The sequence below is a fragment of the Rhynchophorus ferrugineus genome, unplaced genomic scaffold, assembly GCF_030347505.1.
Source record: "Rhynchophorus ferrugineus isolate W39M unplaced genomic scaffold, kcgeb_rfMv2 rfM4, whole genome shotgun sequence".
Taxonomy (NCBI): domain Eukaryota; kingdom Metazoa; phylum Arthropoda; class Insecta; order Coleoptera; family Curculionidae; genus Rhynchophorus; species Rhynchophorus ferrugineus.
Genome location: NW_027472583.1, coordinates 6,970,906 through 6,994,376, shown reverse-complemented (window position 1 = coordinate 6,994,376; position 23,471 = coordinate 6,970,906). Strand labels below are relative to the sequence as shown.

At 34.0% G+C, this 23,471-nt stretch overlaps 1 protein-coding gene across 1 annotated transcript in view; it reads left to right on the top strand.

The window, feature by feature from the left end:
- side (motor axon guidance molcule sidestep) overlaps positions 1–23,471 on the top strand; it is a 278,234-nt gene that overhangs the window by 46,074 nt on the left and 208,689 nt on the right. The window contains exon 2 of the mRNA XM_076404051.1: positions 12,802–12,934. Coding sequence (XP_076260166.1) covers positions 12,802–12,934 — 133 coding nt within the window. The remainder of the gene's footprint in view (positions 1–12,801; positions 12,935–23,471) is intronic.

The following is a 23,471-nucleotide window of genomic DNA, read 5'->3' as shown; positions in this document are numbered from 1 at the left end:
AACTTTTTTTCGAAGAACAACGAACCGTATATTTATTTATTGTTTTATATCCCGCGTATAATCAATCAACATTTGCAACGGTCGTTTTTTCCTAATTATATTGATAATTACTTATAAAATATATAATTATCCTGCTAATGCATTTTTTCCTTGGGTTTCGATGTATAATTCATGGTTAATTGTTGTTTAGTTAACGTGCTTCATAGAGAGAAAAAACTTAATACCAACACACCAGTTTGGGTTTATTAACAAGCATTCAACAATTGAAAAGGTCCACTAGAAAGAGGTTAGTCTAGAAACTTCACATGGCTATGGAACACGTGTGTTACGAATTCTTAAGGAATGGTCCTAGTAAATTTATGGTTATAGCCTCCATAAGGGGTCCTCTACCAAGTCTAACTTCTGACACGCTTCGTCTAGCCTCGGTTCCTGAACCCCCATTATCCGGAACACTCGACGAGCCGATGAAACATCTCTTTTACTAAACACAAATGTCACATTTTGTTCTCTATTTGATCTGCTTTATTTTATTGCACAATTAATATTGATTGTTACCAAATTATGTCACTTAAACGGTTTGATACCGATACACCCGTCCTTCTATTTCTTTTATCACCATTGTAAAAAGTTGGGAGAACTATTGAAACTAAATGCACTTATAACCAAAGTTAAATACAACGGCTGGGTGAAGAAACTTCAAAACAAATGCTTTCAAAGACGCAGTAGTTACAAGACAAAGGGCGCCAAGTTGTTCTCCGCTGCAATGAGCAAGATTAATGACGGAAACTTAAAGTGTTATTAATAAAAGTGATGCACCACTTTCAGCTCACGTTCCGGAACCGACCGAAACAGAAAAAAAACAAGAGACCGGACGACGACGTACGCTCAAGACAAAACGAGAATTGAAATAAATGGTCCTGCGAGCCGGCAGCGAGGACGTCCGAAACGGACAATTTAAAAATAATTAGTTTGCGCGGCCCTTTTTTAAAAGGACCTGGGCGAGGGCCCTGTCCAACGTTTCTACTTTACGGGGACGGAAAGGCTTTTAATCATCATGCCGACACTTTTTGTCACGCGCACATGGTTTCTAAATATTAATAGCTTAATCCACATTGGAAGGCTTCAACAATACCTTGGTTGCTGTTTTATTATTTATTACTCTTAGTGATTTGACAATCTTTCAATAAGCATTTCTTGTGATTATGATATACATAATTTTAACAATTTGTTAAATTGTTACTGATCTTTGCCGATTAAACCAGAATTTTTCTTTACAATAACTTATATATAGGAAGTGCCATCGGTCCTATCTTGGACTCTAGTGTAGTAATGTTTATGTAATAACACTGAGGTTTTTCTATTACCGCCACCACTTCACCACACTGCACAAGATCAAATTATTTGATTATTTTGTGCCTGTGTTCAATATTAACATCATAATGAAATTTACAGTTGCTTGTTTATTATACAAGTATAATAATTTATTACGTATTGAGGATTTGTTGATTTTCTCCTAATTAACCAATACATTTTACTATATTTTAACGCTTTCCTTTTCTTTTTTACATATTCCTTTCAGCGAGATATTTTATAAAGATTCGTTCCGAGATACTTGCGTTGTTTCTATATAGAATGCTAACATTGTTTATTCTTATTGATACTTATGCGGTCCGATGATACGTGAACTACACCTGCACAGATTTACCATCGTTAACATTTATTTTCCAACTGTATATTCTCCAATTATTTATATTGTTACTTTCCTGTTAAATTTTCGCTATTGTCTCTGACATTTATTCCATTCCGAATGAGGTATCTTCAAAACATGATATTTGAAGGCTTTAATAGCTTTTTCGTGCAATGAAAATCGTTAACCACGCCGTTTATTCTTCACGGATCAAAAAAAGTCATTGGGTACCAAATCAGGACTGTACGGTGGGTGGCCCACCAATTTGATGTTTTGAGTATTCAAATAGTGCCCTGTTTGAGCCGATCTCTTTTTTTTTTCCTTATTTCACCAAAGACTTTCTGCGATCCTCTAGAGGCACTCTTGCAATATGACCAGTTTTCCCGAAGAAATAGGCCACCATTTTCTTTGAAGTGCTTCGTGCGCGAACAACTTTTGTTGGATTTGGTTCATCTTGAAACACCCATACTGTTGCTTACTTTCGGGCTCATACGAATATATCCATGATTCGTCACCTCTCACGATTTTCTATATATTTTTCTATTATAATCTAATTCTATATTTCTTTGCACCAACGACAAGAGCCTTTTTTGAGCGAACGCAAATTGGGTGGGATCCAACGCGAAGATAACTTGCGTACAGCTAAGTGTTTATGTTAAATCGCATATACGTTGGTGGAACTAATGCTTAGGGATGCCTCAATCTCACAATAGGTGACATGATCTTGCTTAATCGTTTCGCCCAGAGCATCGATGTTTTCTGGCACAATAGCCGATTTTGGACGACCTTCACGAAACTCGTCGGACAGCGAACTACGACCACGATTGAATTCACTAAACCAGCGATACACGGTGGTTTTTGATGGAGCTTCATCGCCAAGTCAAATTAAGTTGATTGATGCACTCTTGTTGTGATAATCCACGTCAAAAATCAAGGCACGAAAATGTTCACGACTCAGTTCCATTTTTTGTCGAGACGAAACTTTCAACCAAATATAAAATAAACAAATAGCGTCCGTGCGAAAAAATGTTCTGAGTACATATATCGTCAAAAATATCAAACTTTACTTTGGAACCGTCGGATGGACTCACATGACAGTAGTGACTCTATGGATATATGGATTATAAAATTTTAATATAATAGCTAATCATAGATAAATTCATTACTTTACAGCTTTCTCTCTGCTGTAAGTATCTAAAACAGGAAGATATTATTAAGTCTAATTCACGACAGTTATGATATATTTCATTTAATGTGGCAAATGGAGAAAGAAAACTGTAGGCCTATGCATTTTCGTAAAAATATCGGCGACAAAACGAGAAGCGGGGTGAAAAAGGAAACGCCAAAGAGATCATATTTATAGATTGGAGAATCGGTGGTCCGATGGTCGAGGAGTCGCCCACACAGGTATTTTCGTCCTGCGGCTGGCAGGAAGCCAGCGCGGCACACGACACCGACGTGTTGCCGCACCGGTGACGATTTCGATTTCGGCGCTCTGCTGGGGGGAGATTCCTGCTAGGAACGGCAGCGCCCGGTGCCAAGATCGTGCGGCACGTGTCCGCTGCGTATTTGGACAATCTGCCGTCGGTTCGATACATGACGCAGTTGAATTAGCAACTTCGGGGCGAGCTAATTTTTTTTTGCGTACACACACGACCGAAATGTGTCAATATAGAATTTCCGACCATAAATTTATATTTTTAACTTAACTTTTAAGGCGCCCAGCGCTCGGCTCATTGCCGGATAATGGGGGTTCAGGACCCGTGATCATAAAAAAGGGTGCATTCAACATCTAAATCAGAATTTGTCAGAATAGAATTAAATGATTATAGAACAAAGAACCGAAGAATAATTAGTTAAAGGGCAGTCAGAAGAGAATTACAGAATAAGTCACAATGCTCAAATCTCTAGAGTGAAAGCAGAAACGTCAAATTAAGAAGAAAGAAAAAGGCAACAATGTTTGAAGAACAAAAACAGTAAAATAATTAGATGTCATGTGTATAATCATCAGCATGAAGCAATTAGTAATAGCTCAAACAGATAGATATTTAGTAAGTCATTTCCATCCATTCTAATTCTTTTCACTAGGTGTCAATTTTCAATCTTTCATTTTATATATTTTTATGTTATTAATTTAAATAAACAAACAGGTTTTCATGCATTAATTTACGCAAAGGCGAGAGAAAATAATTGTATTTTTTACAACATTATAACATTATTTCCTTTTCTTAACTACTCAGCACTTACTACTTCACAAGCTTCTCTTTGTACATTTTGCTTGTTTCAAGGGTTTCGAAGCTCTCTCTGAAGTGTTATATTTCTTTGGTACCTTTTCTCCATCTCTATAATATCCTGGTAAATTCGTTCAACTTGCTCTTCATTCATATTTCCCAAATATTCTTGAAATTTTTCCAACACAAAACCATTGACTATTTGTTTATAGTTATGGTATTTATGGTTACCTAAAATTTATTGTGTGACCTTAAACGCAATCGGTCCTACTTTTTGAAGACTCATTATGATCGTGATGGGTTGATGAGTGAGTGATGAGAGTGTCAGTCCCAAACAGTCTAATGTCTGGTCCGACGAAGACCTATCTCTTCACCGTGCTTCACCCCAATAGTTCTGGAAACTTTGTATAAGAAGCAAACTTGATCTTTGGTAACTGATTTTTGCAAACTGATTCAGCAATTTTATGTGCAGCCATTATATTCATTCATATTTTAATTAGCTTTGTAAATCTCTTGTATTAAGTTATGAAGGTTTCTTTGAGGTGTACAGAATGACCTGTAAGAATAGAGAACAGTGTAGAGACACAGAACTGCCCTTAGACATATTTTTGACGAATCTATAAAAGTATGTCGTTATCGTGTAGAATCGTAAATGCATCAATTTAGTCGCCTGCGTGTCCTGGAATTTTTTTCGTATTATCTTTGTTGCCGGCATATCACAGAAATACGTGAAAGGGAAACAAATATGAAAAACATGAAAACTAGAGGCCATGTAAGTGTAGTGTGACTTTGTTACTAAAATATTAAAAACAAAATGGTTGACATAATAGAGAGCCATATGTGACAACATTTCTATATTTTCAAAGCTCAAACATTTTCGAGTGAGCAAACTTTTATATCTAGGAAGTTGTACGGATTTTTGCCCTTTAAATGCACTATAGTTTGTGTTCGTATGGGTTTTACCGTCGATTAAGATAAACCAAAATTACATTGTCCCCAACCCTTAGTACATCATTATTTCCTATTGTTATAAGTAATATAAATATTCATGCAAATATTCTTTAAAGTTATGTTTGATTGTCCCAATTGTACGGTTATAAAAACCTTTTTTGAAATGAGCTAATAAATTTTAACTTAAAAGTTCTAATAATCAATTAGCAACAGCCAATACTGTTTACTTACACATTTTTATTTTTGAAAATGAAAAGGTATGCAATGATATGTATTAATAGATTTATTTTTCAATTGAATTCTTACTGAACTTCAAAAAAGAAATACTAAATTTATCGTTATTTATTTCTTAACATGTAATATGAATTAATTATCATTTAAAATAACGTTTAACAATAAGGACGATTAAAATTATACGCAATCGATTGGAGATCGCCACACAAATTACCATGTCATAAATCAATTCGTTTATATTATTTTAAGACAAGGCCGATGAGTTTATTTATCTATTAGCTTTATTTATTGTCTTTTATCATTGAAGCTGCCAACATGGTTAAGTGTTCAAGTTGTTTCAATTCCTATTTAAAATTAGAAGTTATTGTAGGCGATGGAGCGAATGATTTATACTCAATATCCCAGATTCAATTTTTTTCTCCTGTTTTTCATAAATTACTTTCTAATTTTACCTTTTTCCTGCTAATAGCTGCCAAAAGGTATTAGTATATACCTGTGAGTAATATATATAGTAAACCACACAGCAACCCAAAATCAGATGTCGATTCTATTAAAATAAGTTTAAAAAACGAATTACAAAACTTCCTTGTATCTTATGTGCCCGAAATGATAGAATAGTATACTGAATATATAATTTTAATAGTTCTAATGTAATTTATGAGCAAAATTCATATAAAAAAATAATTAGAATTCTTTCCTAGCCAATTTCTCAACCCATATTGGCTTTGGAGCCAAACAGCAGAATCAATTAACTTGTTAGCTTGTGTTTTGATTAAGATCTTAGTAGGTAACACAAATATCATCCCGGAGGATGCAAAATATTTCGTATTTAAATATTTTCTTATTCTTTTGTTAACAAAGATTTAGGTAGTTCCACTTTCATTCAGATATGAGATTTCATTGTCGCTACTCTAATTCTTCAGTTATTATAGGGAGATAGCGATAGAATATTTTATACTGATTTCCATAGACAGACAATAGATATTTTATACTTTTTGAGATTTTTTTTAGAATACACTACTGAATGTGTATTTTCTCAGAGTCCACCTTAAGCTTTGTTGTTCTAGCTATTCTAAAAGCTTGTTTTCGATTTTATCATACCCATAAGACCCAGAAATTATTTGGATTTTGAATTTAGCTGAGATGATGAAAATAAGATATCCATATTTTCAACAATCGGTTTCTTAAAATAATTGAAAATCGTTAATTAAGGTTAGTATGATGGTTCAATACTAAATTTTGAATATGACTGCAGAAAGTTCCGATTTCTGTATACCTTTTTCTTGAACGTTCTAATACTGATGTAGATTATTGGGAATTGGTTTCAACTGATGCCCTCTATGTGTTCCTTCTTTTAGAAAATAATACCAATTTACATAGAGACTTCCTCTATTTGATTCAATTCCAATTAGCCACTCATGTATGGAAAATAAAACTACAGATTATCTTGAGTAACTCTCTACAACAATTGGTTAAAAAAAATATTACTTAGTAATCATAACAACCAAATTCGAGAACTATAAATAACTTCTTTTATAATACTTGTCTTTTGAAGAAAAGATCAACATGATCATTGAACTGTCTGGACAGATCTCAGGAATAGAATCTCTCCTGCTAATTGATTATACTGCCACTTTTCATTTTATTATCGCAATTAGTGCATTGGTGAGGAGTTTCAACATAGTAGAATAGCTACTTTTGCATAGGCAATACCGTCATAATAGGGGGAGGCCATGATAAAGTAACCATAAAATTACAAACATTATTAAACAAAATTAACAATTGGACTAAGCAATGTAGAATCTACTTAAATTTAACTAAATCTGTCAAAACCGTTAAATTAAAATAAAGTGGGGTATTGAAGAATGCTGTTAATGTTCCGTGGCATATACTTCAAAAATAATGGTTTATAAATGACCATCATTAACCAAGCGGTTAAAACCTAGCCAATAGTCATGAATAAAACCTCCTTCACCATGTTACTGTTGATGCATTCAGGCTTCTTGAGGATGCAGATGGGACAAGACGAGTGAAGAGGATATGCCAGCGCAAAAGCAGAACACGGTGCTAGTGTCCACATTAATGTAAGTGTAAACTAGTTGATGGAACCTAAGAGATTTTGGTGTAAAAATCTTTAGTTCTATTTGGCAATTCAGGACTACAGTTTGTACAGTTTCCGCAGTTTTTTGATAACGTTTAATCGATGATACCGATATCGTTGCCATTCTAATAATATTGTGTATTGTAATACTTCATCAGAAGCTACAGCGACTTCTTAGATTATCCATTGCCGTTTTAATCGGGCTATCTAACATATAAATAACGAGATATGAAGGGGTTTAAAACATAGAAACTATTGTTTTGTTTTAAAATGCCATTTTATGTAAGAATGACGAGTCAACCTTAATTTTAACACAATTTGAGCTCAGAAAAATCTTCAAAAACTCCTGTTTCATCAGACGATGTAGCATTGTATATAACTCTAATGCTGTCAACTGAATTATACGTTTCGGGAAATAAAATCTTAACTGCAATACATATAATTACAATTTCCATTAATGAAACAATAAAATCGGTTACATTTTGACTGGAACTCAGTGTAATTTAACAACACGAACCTGTTCCGTCCTAATCGTTAATTTTTATCGAACATTGGTTTCGGAACAGCATTTGGCAAATACAGCTTTACAATGTACTAAAATTAATAACGTGTATCCCCTTCATTTAAAGGCAATAGCCAATTTTATATCGCAATATATTTATATAATTACGTAAATATTTTATTAATTTAATACTATATTAATAACGAATATATGCGCCCCTACAGTTCCCGTCAATAAATTTCGCTATATTGCCGGCAATAATAATAACATTAATAAAAACGATTCGGACGTCGAACACAATGGGCTCGAAACACAATATATAATCCGGGATAAAAACTGGAAACTGCCGTCGAAAGATCAAATAATTTCGCCATCGTCAACCGCGTAAATATTTTCGGTGCGATTCAACTTTTAATTTTAGATCGTACCCCTTACTCCCCTCGACACGCACCGATACCGAAATAAAAATTACGAACACTCGAAACAGCTGGACGGACGACACTTTTAACCGTCCCGTTTCTGGAAAGAGGAATCATTCAGGTCCTGTGTTCAATTTTAATTCCTCGCATTCCTCGGCGTTTAAAAAGCAATTTTGATTTCGGGATATTTGTTTCTCAAGGTGTGATTCGACAGTTTAATAAATCTTCAACAAAAAATAACGTGTGTTCGTTTTCTGTGCTGTATCTTTTAATTTTATTTCTTAATGCCAGTAAATTCCATCAAATGCAGCTGTCGATGTCTGTATATCTATTGTTAGATATATTATATTGAGGTTTCTGATGAAGTGACGACTGTTACATTAACAGAGTTTCGTTCAATTTACAATATTATTATACTGGCAATGATATCGGTATCATCGATTGAACAAGTTATCACTTCTTTCCACATTTTTTTTATTATTAAATAATATCCTAACAACTTTACTAAAAAATACAAACTAAGAAACACTTGCTTAATGAGCAATATTATTATGTAGTCCTGAATTGCCAAATAGAACTAAAGATTTTCACACCATCCACCAACTTGTTTACATTAATATGCGGACACTAGCACCGTGCTCTCTTTTTGCGCTAACATGTCCTCTTCACTCGTCTTGTCCCATCTGCACCTTCAAGAAGCCTGAATGCATCAACACTAACATGGGGAAGAAGTCTCTGTTCATCATTCTTGGCTAGGTTTTAACCGCTTGGTTAATGGTGGCCATTTATAAACGATTATTTCTGAAGTATGTGCCACGGAACATTAACAGCAGTCCTCAATAATTCACTTTATTGTAATATAACGGTTGACAGATTTAATTAAAATTAAACGAATTCTACATTGCTTACTCCGATTGTTAATTTTGTTTAGTAACGTTTATAATTTCATTGTTATGTTATTATGGCCTCTAACTACACCAATTATGACGGTATTGCCTATGCAAAAGTAGCTATTCTACTATGTTGCAACTCGAGTACCTCACCAATGCATTACTTGTGATAATAAAATGAAAAATGGCACTATAATCAATTATCACGAAAGATTCTATTCCCGAAATCTGTCCAGATAGGACAATGAGCAAGTTGATCTTTCCTTCAGGAGAGAATTATTTTAAAACAAGTTATTTATAGTTCTCGAATTTGGTTATTATGATTGCTAAGTAATATTTTTTTAACCAATTGCTGTAGAGAGTTACTCAAGAGAATTTCTCCAGTCATATTTAAAATCTAGTATTCAATCATTATAGTAGCCTTTATTAATGAATACAAACATACAAACATTAATAAATACAAAATTAACATTCGGACATTACATTACTTGGTCCAGCAGAATCAGCTTAAATGGGAACAAATCTGTTCACTTCAATTGTACATATAACGAAATCAACAACTTCGTTGATAGAATGAGTAATAACCAAGATCCATACGCTGCACTTCATATATTAATGAGTGGTACTAAGTGCAAAGCTGTTTTTGAATGCTCATATAAATAGGAGCTGGATATTAAATTTAGATGAATACATTGTCTATTTGGAAGAAATTATGTCCAGTCAACTTACAATAAAGTACTGCTATATAAGTACATACTTACACACACACACACACACACACATATATATATATATATATATATATATATATATATATATGTATATATATAAGTATTATATATATATATATATATATATATATATATATATATATATATATGTATGTATAGCATGTAGCTGTGTATGTGGCATATATATTTTAAAGCTTATTCCAAAGTCTACAAATATCCAATAACCAGATAAGTTTAGTCTACGCATTTCACTGTTACTTTATATATTTGACTGATCAGCGAGTACATTGAAATGCACTGACGCTATTTCGAAGTACTTCACACAAACACATTGAATTACACTCGTTATTGGTTTTAGAGGAATATGGGGTTGTATCACTTCATTTGAAACATAGTACGGAGCCATCGACAATGGCACACTTTATTTTGGAACCCTTGTATGATGGATATATTAGACTTGCTAGAGGATCCCCATAGTTGGTTTCCATATCACCATATAAGCTTGAGTATAGATTTATACAATAATATCTTGTTATCAATGATAACTTGGATTTGCGCCTGATAAGCCAATACAATTGACAGAGTTTAAGTCCAAGTTGTTTCCATTTGGCGAGTATGTGCTTCTTACAAGTTAGGCACCGACCTTGCTGCATACCAAGATATATAGCATCATCTGCTTGTAGGAGTTGAGAATTATTGATGTAGACTGGTGAATATGTTCTTCTTCGCATCGCTCGTAAAAATTATATGACTAGATTTTGTTTCGCTGGCAGTTATACGCCATCTTTTGAGCCACATATGTATTGAATTTAGGTTTGTTTTGTAGGTTTTTTGTTCATTGATGCTATATCTGGATCTTCGTGAGATGCTAGGACTGCCGTGTCGTCTGAGTATGTTGCCACAGTGGTGATTTTTTTTAGGTAGATCAGCTGTCTACAGAAAATATACTAGTGGACCCAGTACACTATCTTGCGTAACTCCTGAATATATTGAATACAATTCAGTATATTTCACCTTGTTTTACTGTAAAATGGTGATTTAGGAAGTAAGATTTTAGCAGTTCATCATCCGGATGAGGTAGAAGTTTCTTTAATTTAAAATGCAATACCTTTTACCATACTTTATTAAAGGACAGTTCAATAAATCTTTAAAAAATGTGTGTTAGTTTTCTGCTCTATCTTTAAATTTTATTTCTTAATGTCACTGAATAGCCTCCACTGCAGCTGCAGCTGTCAATGTCCGTAGATCTATTGTTAGATATGTTACAACACTGCCTTCGCTGATTTGGTAAGGAACTACCAAATACCAAATTCCCGAAATGCCTTTTGCATTATTTTCTTTTAATTTGTTTACATTGTTAGTTAAATCATGCTATACATTTTATATTGAAAATATTGTGAGAAAATATCATCAGAGAAACATAATTAATTTAATGAATTGTAGTCGATTTTCGGCCACAGGGCGATCGATGTTAGTATTACATGTTACATGTTCTACTGCTTTAGGTAGATTTTTAGCCTAGTTAACTTTAACCTAGTTTCTGGCGATTGAGTTATTCCAGAAGACTTCTGCCTTCACCTAGCCTGGTTAATAGTGCAAATGCGATGGTTGTTTCCTGTGGAATTTTAATCGTAATCAATCATATTTACAAATAAGTTTTATTTATATCTATATCTGGATGAAATACGAACGAGTGTTGTGCACGAATACTAAAGTGTCAGTAGGAAGGCAGTCATTCAGAACACTGTGCTACCACTAACACTTGAAATTGTTCTATTACCAACGTTATCAATACCTTTCTTTTATTATTAATGAATTTGACTTAATTATTGTGTTATGCCAATAAAATGTACTTGCGCGAAATCTGAACAATGAACAATGAAATCCGTAAATCGAAAAACATATCATGTAACTGCGGTCGATAAATTATTTCTGGCGCATAAATTAACAAAAACCCGCCCCAATTAAATTATTTTGATGCTTTGGTCGTATTGATGGCGCATTATTTATACCGGTGTGAGCTGGGTGCGCGGCTAAGGTGGGGCAAGGGGGCAGATCGGCGGCATTGCCGGGTAAACCGTTCCTAATAAATAACGTAAACAATTGTGCTTTTGTAATGGAGACAAAAGGCGGTCGAAATTCATATTGTGTCGCTTTATTTCGACATCGAAATGGCCGACAATTTAATATTTCGGCCACTGTCGAGTGTCCCTTTGTTGTATGATTGCGAAAGAGGGCGGTAGAGAATCGTACGCGAGGATTTCGCGAGGAGAGGGCTTAAAATTTCATATCACAAGCTCAAACGGCAGCTAATTAATTGGTCGACGCCAAGCTATTTGTAATTATACCTGCTTCTCGGTCCGTGTACACCTGGAATATTAGAGGGTTACTTTTCCGTGAAATTAACGCGGTAATAAAATACTTAACATTACCTCTAGATATAAATAAAGAGATATAGCCTGTTTAACATCACAGTACATCCAATGCATATATTATCGAAGGACTTAAAAGTTCAATTAATTATACAGTTATAACGTTTGGGTTTTATTTTATTTAATTTTAAATTTTCCATACCACTTATGAAGTCTTCTAGACGCGTTTTTTATGTAGTGGTATACCCTGAAGGCTTAATTCACCCAATTAACAATTGTATATCCAAGTAGTATGTCTTACTTTCATCAGAGATCATTTTTACCTTTTATACTTAGTCCTTGTTTCCTTCGGGATAGTATTTTTGGTGATGTTTCTTTTTGTTGTTTCTGTTTATATGTTAAATGTTATAAATATAGGTTGAAGTCAACGTTATAATATGAAAGGAAATAGAATGACTCTGTGTCTGTCGGTATGATGCTAATTAAAGGGTACTGCCAGCTAATGGTTTCTGTACGGGAATGTGTGGTTGCCTATGGTACTATCCTATGGGTATGCTATTTTAAAGAAATAAATATATACCATAAAATTTACTGAAGAAAAACTTATTTTACAGTCTAAGGATCTACTTTTGCAGTAGTAACTGAGCACCAACCAAACAATTTATGATTTATTTTTGTTTTAGTACCGGCAAAGATGGTGTGGGCGGTTCCCGGTCACGATGCAGAACTACCCTGTGATGTCACTCCTGCCTTTCCTGGCGATAGAGTCAAGATGATTTTCTGGTACAAAGATACCATTGGAATGCCTTTGTATAGGTAATATTAACATTATTTATATTGCAATAATAATTTTTTATGTTAAAAACAGTGAAAATTGTACAAGCTATATATTCTGTAACACTAATATGCTTGATCAAAAATTAATTTGAATTGGTTTCGAACAATGTTGGAAGTTGTTATCAATGCTGCAAAACTTAGTTATTTTTTGGTGTGCAAACAAATAAAACTATCAAATATCAGGTACAGCGTTTCGTATATAGACGGGTAGAGAAATTACTGAATTTCAAAATACTGGTGCTACCATTAATGGTGGCAGTAAAATTAGAATTATAGGAGTATCATGGTAAACGTAGTATACTAGTTATATGACTGCTTTTTTGTAACTTAATTGTCTAGACGTTGGACAAATTTCGACTAAAATATAATAGCGCAATGTATCGTAACAGGCGTTAAACAATTAATATTTGACGTATTTTGTTGGGCAAACATGCTGTCAATTTTTTGAAACGTAAATTGGCCAGCTGCGATTTGACACTTTTTAACTTTTTTTATATAGTAATATTGTTAACGTCCTAGTTAAAAATAGTCACAAATATATCCAATGTTTCCATTCCAATTCAATTTTCCCTTTTCATAGTATTTTTAGAATATATCTACCAAATTTAACTATACTTCCCTCCACTTGCACCAGACATTCCAATGATGGTCAAGTTTTTCCTCTATAACTGTGCAGTGCTGTTGCATCAACAGCTACCAACGCGAAGCTAGATACATTTTTACAAAATGAGTTTTATATGCACCAGAAAACTTGAATTATCTCTTTCTTATCTGAATGATACAGCAATTAATTTATAAACCAACTGTTTGCTGATAGATAAGGTAATATTTTCAATATAATTTCTAAAATCCTACCTATCCAAAATAATAACTAGGCGTTATTAGCGATTCACTTATTGTGAAAATAAGTGTCAACATATTCCATTAACAAGAGTAAAATTATCCATACCTAGGCTCTATTACATATGTGTTAAAACAGTTGTATTTGCCAATGTCGAAATAACCCGATCATCAAAAATAAATCAGCGGAATGATTAAGTTTATTAATAATAATATCAATCAGTGCGATTATAAGCTTACACGAGTCATTGAGCATAACACCGATGCTAGTAAATCTTAAATGCAAAAAATTAAAAATGGAGAAAATATTTATTGAGTGTCTACTCAAAATGAAATTTGAGTATATTAAAATTGTATTTAAAGTGGCAGTTACTAAACATAAGTTATTTGTAAGCATATATTTCAGTCAAGCAGAATTTCCAGAATTTTTCGGTCGAAATATAATAAAAGTAAAGTTTGAGTGATAAATAAACTTATAACAAAAATATATTAATTTAAAATGTTCATGTTTAGTAAATAATAAATATGTAATAGTGAAATAGTGTATTTGAAGTATCTACTTCCAAATCAATACGCTGCTCTTGGTCCTACAGGGCTTTGAACGTTCTTCACTAAATCTCACCACAGTCGATTTTTTCAGATTGCCTTCGATAATTTTGGTCTGTGACTCTTACGCAGCTGTTTGCTGTATCCTTCATTCAAAAGCTGGTGTACGCCAGAGAAGTCTGTTAGTAATTCGTACACTTTCCATTCAACATGGTTGTTATGAATATTTGGTGATAATATTAATTTACGTCTATATATTAACATTCGGCTCTTGACGTAAGCAGAATTTCCAGAATTTTTAGGTCGAAATATAATAAAAGTAAAGTTTGAGTGATAAATAAACTTATAACAAAAATATATTAATTTAAAATGTTCATGTTTAGTAAATAATAAATAGGTGATACTGAAATAGTGTATTTGAAGCGTCTACTTCCAAATCAATACTCTGCTCTTGGTCCTACAGGGCTTTGAACATTCTTCACTAAATCTCACCACAGTCGATTTTTTCAGATTGCCTTCGATAATTTTGGTCTGTGACTCTTGCGCAGCTGTTTGCTGTATCCTTCCTTTAAAAGCTGGTGTACGCCAGAGAAGCCTGTTAGTAATTCATACACTTTCCATTCCACATGGTTATTATAAATATTTGGCGATAATATTAAATTACGTCTATGTATTAACATTCGGCTCTTGACGTAAGCAGAATTTCCAGAATTTTTAGGTCGAAATATAATAAAAGTAAAGTTTGAGTGATAAATAAACTTATAACAAAAATATATTAATTTAAAATTTTCATGTTTAGTAAATAATAAATAGGTGATACTGAAATAGTGTATTTGAAGTGTCTACTTCCATTCGACATGGTTATTACGAATATTTGGCAATAATATTGAACTAAGTCTATGTAGTAACATTCGGCTCTCGACGTAAGCTGGATTTGCTACTATTATGTTTTTGTGCTAAAATAATTTAATTAATTAAGGAATTGTCATGATATATAGGGGGTACCGCATTTACTTCTTCTAATATAGTTTCGTTATTAGTTTAGTATAGTTTAACTAATCAAGCTTGCACATATACATGCTAGATCGAAATATAAAAATCCTGTCAGCTTCTAAAATTATGGTCGCAATAATTTTTTTCACAATATGTGGCTAGTTTTTTCTATTGACCTCTTTTGCTATTTTGAGCTATTTTAATTTTTATTTGCTGATTTTATTTATTGCCTATTTGTAGATAATAAATATGATTTATTAATTTTCATACTGTCTTTATTTATTTATAACATTTTAATTAATCATAACTTTAAAATGGTAAGTGTTACAAACCATTCGTTTAAATTTTTGTGGTCAGCAGGTACATTTTGACAAAGCACATGAATACAAAATACGAACACGCCCTCTAGAATATGATATTTCACTGGTCATTTCAATTTCTTGCAGAGTAGCTTTAAAAGCATCTCTACTGCTTCCAACTGTCATCTCTTAATAGATTAGAGTGCATGATTCAGATGTAACCAAATGAAGAGGATCGAAGAAAATAAAAAACTGGGAATTGTTGAACTACATGTACAGAATAAAGGGAGGCTATGTTGTTAAATAAATCCGACTTTTCAAACTACCCTCGTAATATCGATACCAACAAATGTTTTAACATAAATAGGCCGGCAAAAATATATTTTCAGCATACCACATATTATATTATATAGTGTTATATAGAGTAGTTTTGTGTTTCTATATCGTTGATTTCACTCTTCGGCTGTGTCAATAATCGTTGTCGATTATGGCAAAACGGACAATTTACCAGGCAGCGACCGCCCGAAACGCCACGGCAGGATCCATAAATCCCGGCGGCCGGACAATTTACAGCAAATCGTGTCGTTGCCGGAGTCCGGAAAAAAAAGTTCGACCGACAAAATTATAAGGCCGTAAATCTATCCGGGTGCCGCGGACGCATCCAGTCGAATATCAGCGCGGCATCATCATCCAAACGTAATGGAATATTTTATGGGTATCGTAAAGCATCCGCGTTTATTGGTCGGTGTGTGCCGCCGATGAAAAATTATCAATAAAAGAGTAGTTGTAAATTTTTTTCAGTCATCGAGTCGAGATCCATCCGCCCAGCGGCTTTATTTTTGTACGGATGTGCGCGCGTGTATTCTTGTTTCCGAAAACAGGGAGTTCATAAATTATTCGCAGTATTTAAGTTTTATTGATACGTGAAAATATTACTGCAACTAAAATTATCGAAAAATGTTCTATCAACGATTCGAAAAGCGATACAGATGTGATATATTTCTAATTCCTCGTCATCGTACATTCAACTACGAACATTGATCAGAGTCACGCCAACATAGCTGAGTAAGAAATGATAACTCTAACTTAATCGCACTATAGTCTATTTAAAACAGCAGTGAACCAATGTGATCTGAATTGATGAGATCAATTCGTCGCAATGTTGTCGCATCAACTCTGAGTTTTCGTACATGTTAACTCTGACATATAACAAAATATTAATCTAAATATAATAATGAACTCAATTGGATTAAATATGCAGTGATAGAGAGGAAGACCAACAAGAGAGGTGTCCAACATGAAGGACTATATGTCTGCAATGAATAAATGTTATGACTAACAAAACCTAATCTATAGTTATTCCGACATTTAACTTTTTCCATCAACTTTTGATGTCTCTATATTATATTTATTATCATCTTTCCATGAGTGACCGATTATACCCATGCACCATTCTGAAATATCCATGTCTCATCTAGATATGCATATTGATATAATAATTCTTCCTTGATTTAGTTATGTGTTTTTAAAAATTGTATTCTTTTAAAAGCAATGTCTGGAATTTCCACTAAATCGCTTCGTAAGTTATCTTTACTTCACTTAAATTCTATATTAACTAACAGTGTATAAGGGGATGTTCTACATCCCCCAAATAGCTGCCTATCTTTCAGCTTTTTATGGATACTTTCTGGACTAACAATTCTCTGAAGTAATTGTATTAAATTATGTTTTGATTGAAAAAACTACTTACTGTATTTACCCATTTCGTATATTTGATCTCTGAGGCAGCTATCAAGCTGATCTTGATTCGTTACACGTTTCGCATAAAGTCGGATTCCTTTTGGTGAATTCAAGGTTATATTATTATTTATTTTCTGAACTAATTTGATGTTAATATTCAGTGCAGCTGCAACATTTCAAACATATTTTCAATAAAAACCGCAGCAATTAATATTTTACAATAACAATTCTTACTTTTAACACATTTTGCAGTCAAGAAGGACCTATGCACGTCATCAAAATGTATGACGTCACAACACCTCACTCTCCTTAGTAATAGTGTGAATACTATATACCCTTAAAAGCTGTATTACTCCACAATGACAGTCGATGTCTTTCCATAAGTATTACATATTCCGTGATTTATGAAAAAAATTGTATGAAAACATGAAACTAATTTAAACTTAATCAAATACAAAGAATAAAACTGGAAAGTACTGATTAAAAAGTTGTTTCTATATGGGGCTACAGGGAGGTTTCACAAAATATTGTTGTTTTCTCTGTTTGTGGGACAGTAGAGACACCTAAAACCTCTATGAAGAATCGGCCTTGGAATATTTGTCTCTAATTTATTACAAGTTCTAATCTAAAAAAATCTAATCTAAAAAAATTGGAAATATCTATTCCAATCTATCCTATGGATATTACTAAAATATTTCAGTATGGTAATTCTGTTCAACATTTGTGTGGAGTTATTCTTCTTAAAAAGTCGAAATTAAGGCGATGAACTCTTCTCATCACGAGAATAAGTCTTCTAATGCATCTTCACTACATTTCCATAAAAAAGCTTACTCCGTTATTTCAGAGTCTTGACATTTATTTATATAAGTTAGCTAGCTGACCCGGCAAATGTCGTTTTGCCGTTTAAATAATTTCTAGAGAACTTGTAATGTATAAAAAAAAACTAACTGATTGGAAGTGCGTAAAGATGTGGTGTATGAGTGAAAAAGGCATGGAACTATGAGGGAATATAAAAATAACAAAACACCGAACATTAATTTTTTAATATATTATGATTTATTTTAAGTAATAATTATATATATCATTAATTTATTACAAAATATTAATCTCTTAATACTACAACGTGAACAATATTTTTTGTTAGCCCGTCTTTAGCTAATACAAACAAACTTGATGGTTTGCCCACTCCAGAGCATGCAGCATATAATAGTCCGTATGAAAAACATGGTGTGGTCAAATCTAAACCACAAATAGACATTGTTTGGCCTTGGGATTTATTAATAGTCATTGCAAATGCCAATCTAATCGGAAATTGAATACGCTTAAATTGGTGATATTAATATGTTTTCACCTAAAAACTTGCCTTTTAAAATGGTGGCTTTGACAACGTTTTTCATTAATTTTTTAATGATTAATCGCGTACCGTTGCACATAATAATTTATGTTTTATTAAATAACTATTAAAACTTCATAAGAATCAATTGTGACATGAGAATTTTATATATAAGATATAAAAGAGGGGTAAGAAAGCAGTATACTAACTAAACAGTTTAATCGAGCAATTAGGGGTACATACCGAGAGCTATAATTAAAATTCTAAATAGATCCTGCTGGGAGTTCTAGAAATTCTATCAAAGAGACTGGAAGAAAAACAAAATAAAACGAATTGGGAGGAAAAACTTTTTTGCCGGCGATCACACGACCAATAAATCCGGTCAGGCAACAGGAACCAGGCAGAATATTCGCGGCTGCACATCCTGCGAATTTGTTGGGAAATAAAAGTGATACGCTCAGCGTTTTCCCATCGCCGACGCCGCCAACTCTTACACACCCCTTCGGGCGTTCTGATTTATGTCCACTGCCGATCCGAGCCGCCGACACCGCCCCGACACAGCCGGATGCCCGACGACTTAGTTCTGGTGTCTAAATCGATTTTCTCAGCGAAATAACAAGAGGAGACAGCAAAAAAGTAAATAGATACACGCACAGGCTGGATATCGAATTATCCACTAACGGAAAGCGATATAACTATGTAACCGATTCAAAATTGTGTTGTGTTGCCCTGGCATCCTTTTCATTCAAGACTTTCATTCTAAAGGATCTATAAGAAAATCTATCTTAAAAGGCATCGGGCACACTTGTAACCAACTTCAAGTTGAAGCCACACTGATACGCTTCACTGATCAGTATGTATCATTTCGTTCGTGCGAACAAAAAAACCTTTTCAGTGCTTTGAAAATATCTGACTTTGTAGGGACAAAGGGACATTAAAAAGCGTTTGGTCATGTGTCAAATGCTACTAGTTTCGTTGTTATAGAAGTGTTGATATTGACGCCAACGGTAAAATAGGAAAGGTTTTTTTGCATCATATTGTTACTGATAATGAAAAGTGTATTCTTTATGATAATCCAAAGCCAAAACCATCAACCAGTGAGTGCTAATGGGATCATCTAGTTGTGATACAATGAGCCCCTAAAACCTAATGAAACTATCAATTGGAATCGCTATCAAATATAATTTATACGTTTGAGTCGAGTACAGTGCGAAAAACAGCTAGAATACGGTGAAAGACCCAACAACATTATTCTACAGCGTGGCGACGCTCGATCACATGTTCTAAAACCGGTGAGAACATCTTCCAGCTGTTTGATTCTTTGTAGTTATTACTTCTTCATCTATAAAAATGCTCCTACTTACATTTCTATTTTTCCCATATTTTTGTACCCTATATCCGACCCTATAGACCCTGTCCCCCTGTCAGAACATCCGCCTTGTTCGAGTCATGCATAATTTTTGAAGATTTTTGATTTCATATTGCTTGCAATGACGGCATTGGTACTTATTTTGCATATTTACTGAATTGTTCTTGCAATTTTGTTATCTATAACTATTTGTTCTAAGTTAAAGTCAGGTCGCCTTCTCTGTTTAAATTTGTGACTAAATAATAAGAAAACTAAAATACATTTATCAATTATGCTCGGTAAACCTTTTACGTGTCCAACCTGGATACTGTTGTATGGGGGCAAAAGTTATGAGTGTAGCGACGGATGAGGTCGTTCCAGCCTGGAAAAGGGGGGGAGTTTAGCGGTGACGCGGAGCTAGGCTCCCAGCATGTCGACCAGCTCGCGAACAAGGGCGTTTTCAGAAGAACTTGAGCTGAGTTGTTGTTTGTGGAATGATTGAGATATGAAGTGCTTGATTTCTGGAGTGTCAGTTTCCCTATGAATTTGATTATTTCTGACAAACCATGGAGCGTTTAATATTCTCCTGAGGAGCTTATTTTGGAAAACTTGAAGCCGTTTGACCTTGTTGGGTGTAACAAACTCGAAGTAGATATTAGATCCGTAAAGGAGTACTGACCGAATTAACATCTTGTAAAATAATCATTTGATGGAGATGGGAAGTCTGCCCTAAAATTTCCTATCCTAAGTTAAATCTCTATTGCTCTATGGTCGACTCTTTGTGACAGTGAAACTATTGATGACAGGGACACATTGTATGAGAAAGAAAATTATTGGTTTCTAGTATTTGCTTAAAATTATTCTATTAATCCTCACCATATGATCCTGCCTTGAAATTCCACAAATATTTCAAAACCAAATTCATATTTATATATATGGAAGGTGTTTCTATAATTATACGATTTTGCTGCTTTGCATATTTAATACGTATAATAAATGTCAGGTACCAGGATTTCAATTTAGAAAAATCCATATACCAGTATGTGTTTTAAGTAGAATATGCGATTCATCGAGCCTTTCTTGCAACATCTATTTTAGAACTCTGCCCGTCTGTCAATTTATGTAAATAAATAAAGCGTATTTCGTGGTCAAAATTGGGAAAGGCTTAGTTTTAGGATATCGTCGCTCGGACGATTCCACCGAGAATCAGTCCCCGTCTATTGACACCGAAATCATCCGCGATATCCCGGACTAGTCCAATAACCAGCCAATCCGAAAAGTATTCTAATTATCGCCCGAATAGAAAATCCGTCGCTTTCCAATCGGAAAATTTACTTTCCAATTAGGACCGTTGGCGCGTCGAGTTTTTTCTCCCTCCCCATCCGTCAAACATAAATTCAATCTCGGTGAATAATTAAAAATGCGAATCGCGATTTTTAATTAACCGGCGCGGCCGCAAGAGGGCTCCCGCGCGCTCCCGAAATAAAAGCGCAACGCCAACCGACGGGAAAAAAACGACGGCCCCCCAAACGAAGCGATTCAAAATAAACCCCTCTTCTCCCCTTACCTCCGTCGCCGGAACGGGACTGGGGGGCGAGGGGTGCCCAGGTTTATTTGTCGAATTATTTTTATGATCCAATTATTACGGCGCGGGTGGGTCGGGACAATAGCATCGATTTAGTCGCGTGTGTGTAGGCCAGAAAAGAGTTGATATTCGGGACGTAATATTCGCTAATTGGGGGGACGAGGTCAAATTAAAAGTTGAATCGTACGCTTTTGTTGTCGGAGTTTCCCTTTTTTTTTCGTTGTAGTATACAACGATAAATCGCCGGGCTTGTAAAACATACGCGGCAATATCAGAACAAAAATTCGATACATATTCGCTGAAAAAATTATTTACTTTAGACGTGCGAGAGATATTTTCTCAAAATCACTGTTTAGTTAAATATGTGAATACTTCAATTAACATATTTTTGTTACATTTTAAAGTATCCTTTTTATCAACGAGGGTTTTTCGCTGGATTGGACCAACTGTTTAACGTCAGTTCCGAACCACGGTTCCCGGTATTAAACCTACAGACTGGAGGGTAACCAACTTTGGAGATCATCCCAGAAGACACCCGGTCTTACACAGCCTGGTTACTGTAGCCTAGTTTTTGTAGTTCAACATTTTTCACTGTAGGTGCGGTATATCCCCATAACTATCATCTTTCTTTGGTGGTAGAGAAAAAAATATAAAATAAAAACATTTTATGTTATTCTGCTAAAATTTGTTAAGACAATACTTTTAATATACAATCAATGTACGATATGTAATCTTAACTTTTAAAGTTATTATATTAAAGCTTGTATATTAAAATATATTGACAAATCAAAATAACGGAAAAATAGGCAATTTTTATATAGTTTAGAAAGAAGAAAAAACATAAAATTATAAAATATTTAAAAAAGGGATTTTTTAAAATATATTTTAATCTCCTTTTACCAACTATGCGTTTATCTGGACTGGGCCTAAAGTTTAACATGGGCTCAGAACCACGGTCCTGAGCATTAAGTCTACTGACTGGCGAGTGATCTCCTTTAGAAATCATCCCAGAAGACATCCGATCTCACCCAGCTTGGTTGCTGGCGTGACGGGGATCATTTTCCTTGTCGGATTTTACACTCTTGCTTAGAACATTCATAAATTTTAAACAATCACAAACATACATTTACGACCATGCCCCATCAGGATTCGAACCCGCGGCTATCTCAACGATAGGACAACCGTCCCACCGCCTTTACCACAACGCCACCAAGCCGGCTAAAAAGGAAAATTATAACCATTAAATGGCACATTCATTTATTGATTGAAAGCAGGAAATATTGATAAAATATTTAAAGAGTAAACTATTACTTTATAACCTTTAGTTGAATCCACGCGTATCATCATGTCCTGATAATTCTCAGCATTCAATTATAATTCCATATTCAGAATAACTAAGCTGTTAATTTTCAATCTATCTAAAACTTGCTCACAATTGCACCATTTGCGAATATATTTTTCAATGTATTCAATTCATCTGAATACAGAAATTGAAATAATAAGTTAATCTTTAAAAAACACTTTTAAAAATTATAATATTTTAAAAGCTATGTCTGGAAGTTCCAGTAGACTTCTTGGGGGGTCATCTATACACCATTTAAATGCTGTTACACCCAATAGAGTACAAAGGGATGTTCTACATGTCTCAAAGAGCTGCATATATTTAAGCTTTCTCGAATACTTCCAAGATCAACAGTTCTTCTGAAATAAGTGTATTAAATTGTGAACATATTGAAAAAGCTGCTCACTGTTTTTTTAGATTTCATATATTTGATCACTAATTGACCTAATATCAAACTGATCTTCATTCGTCACCGGCTTCGTATGAGAAC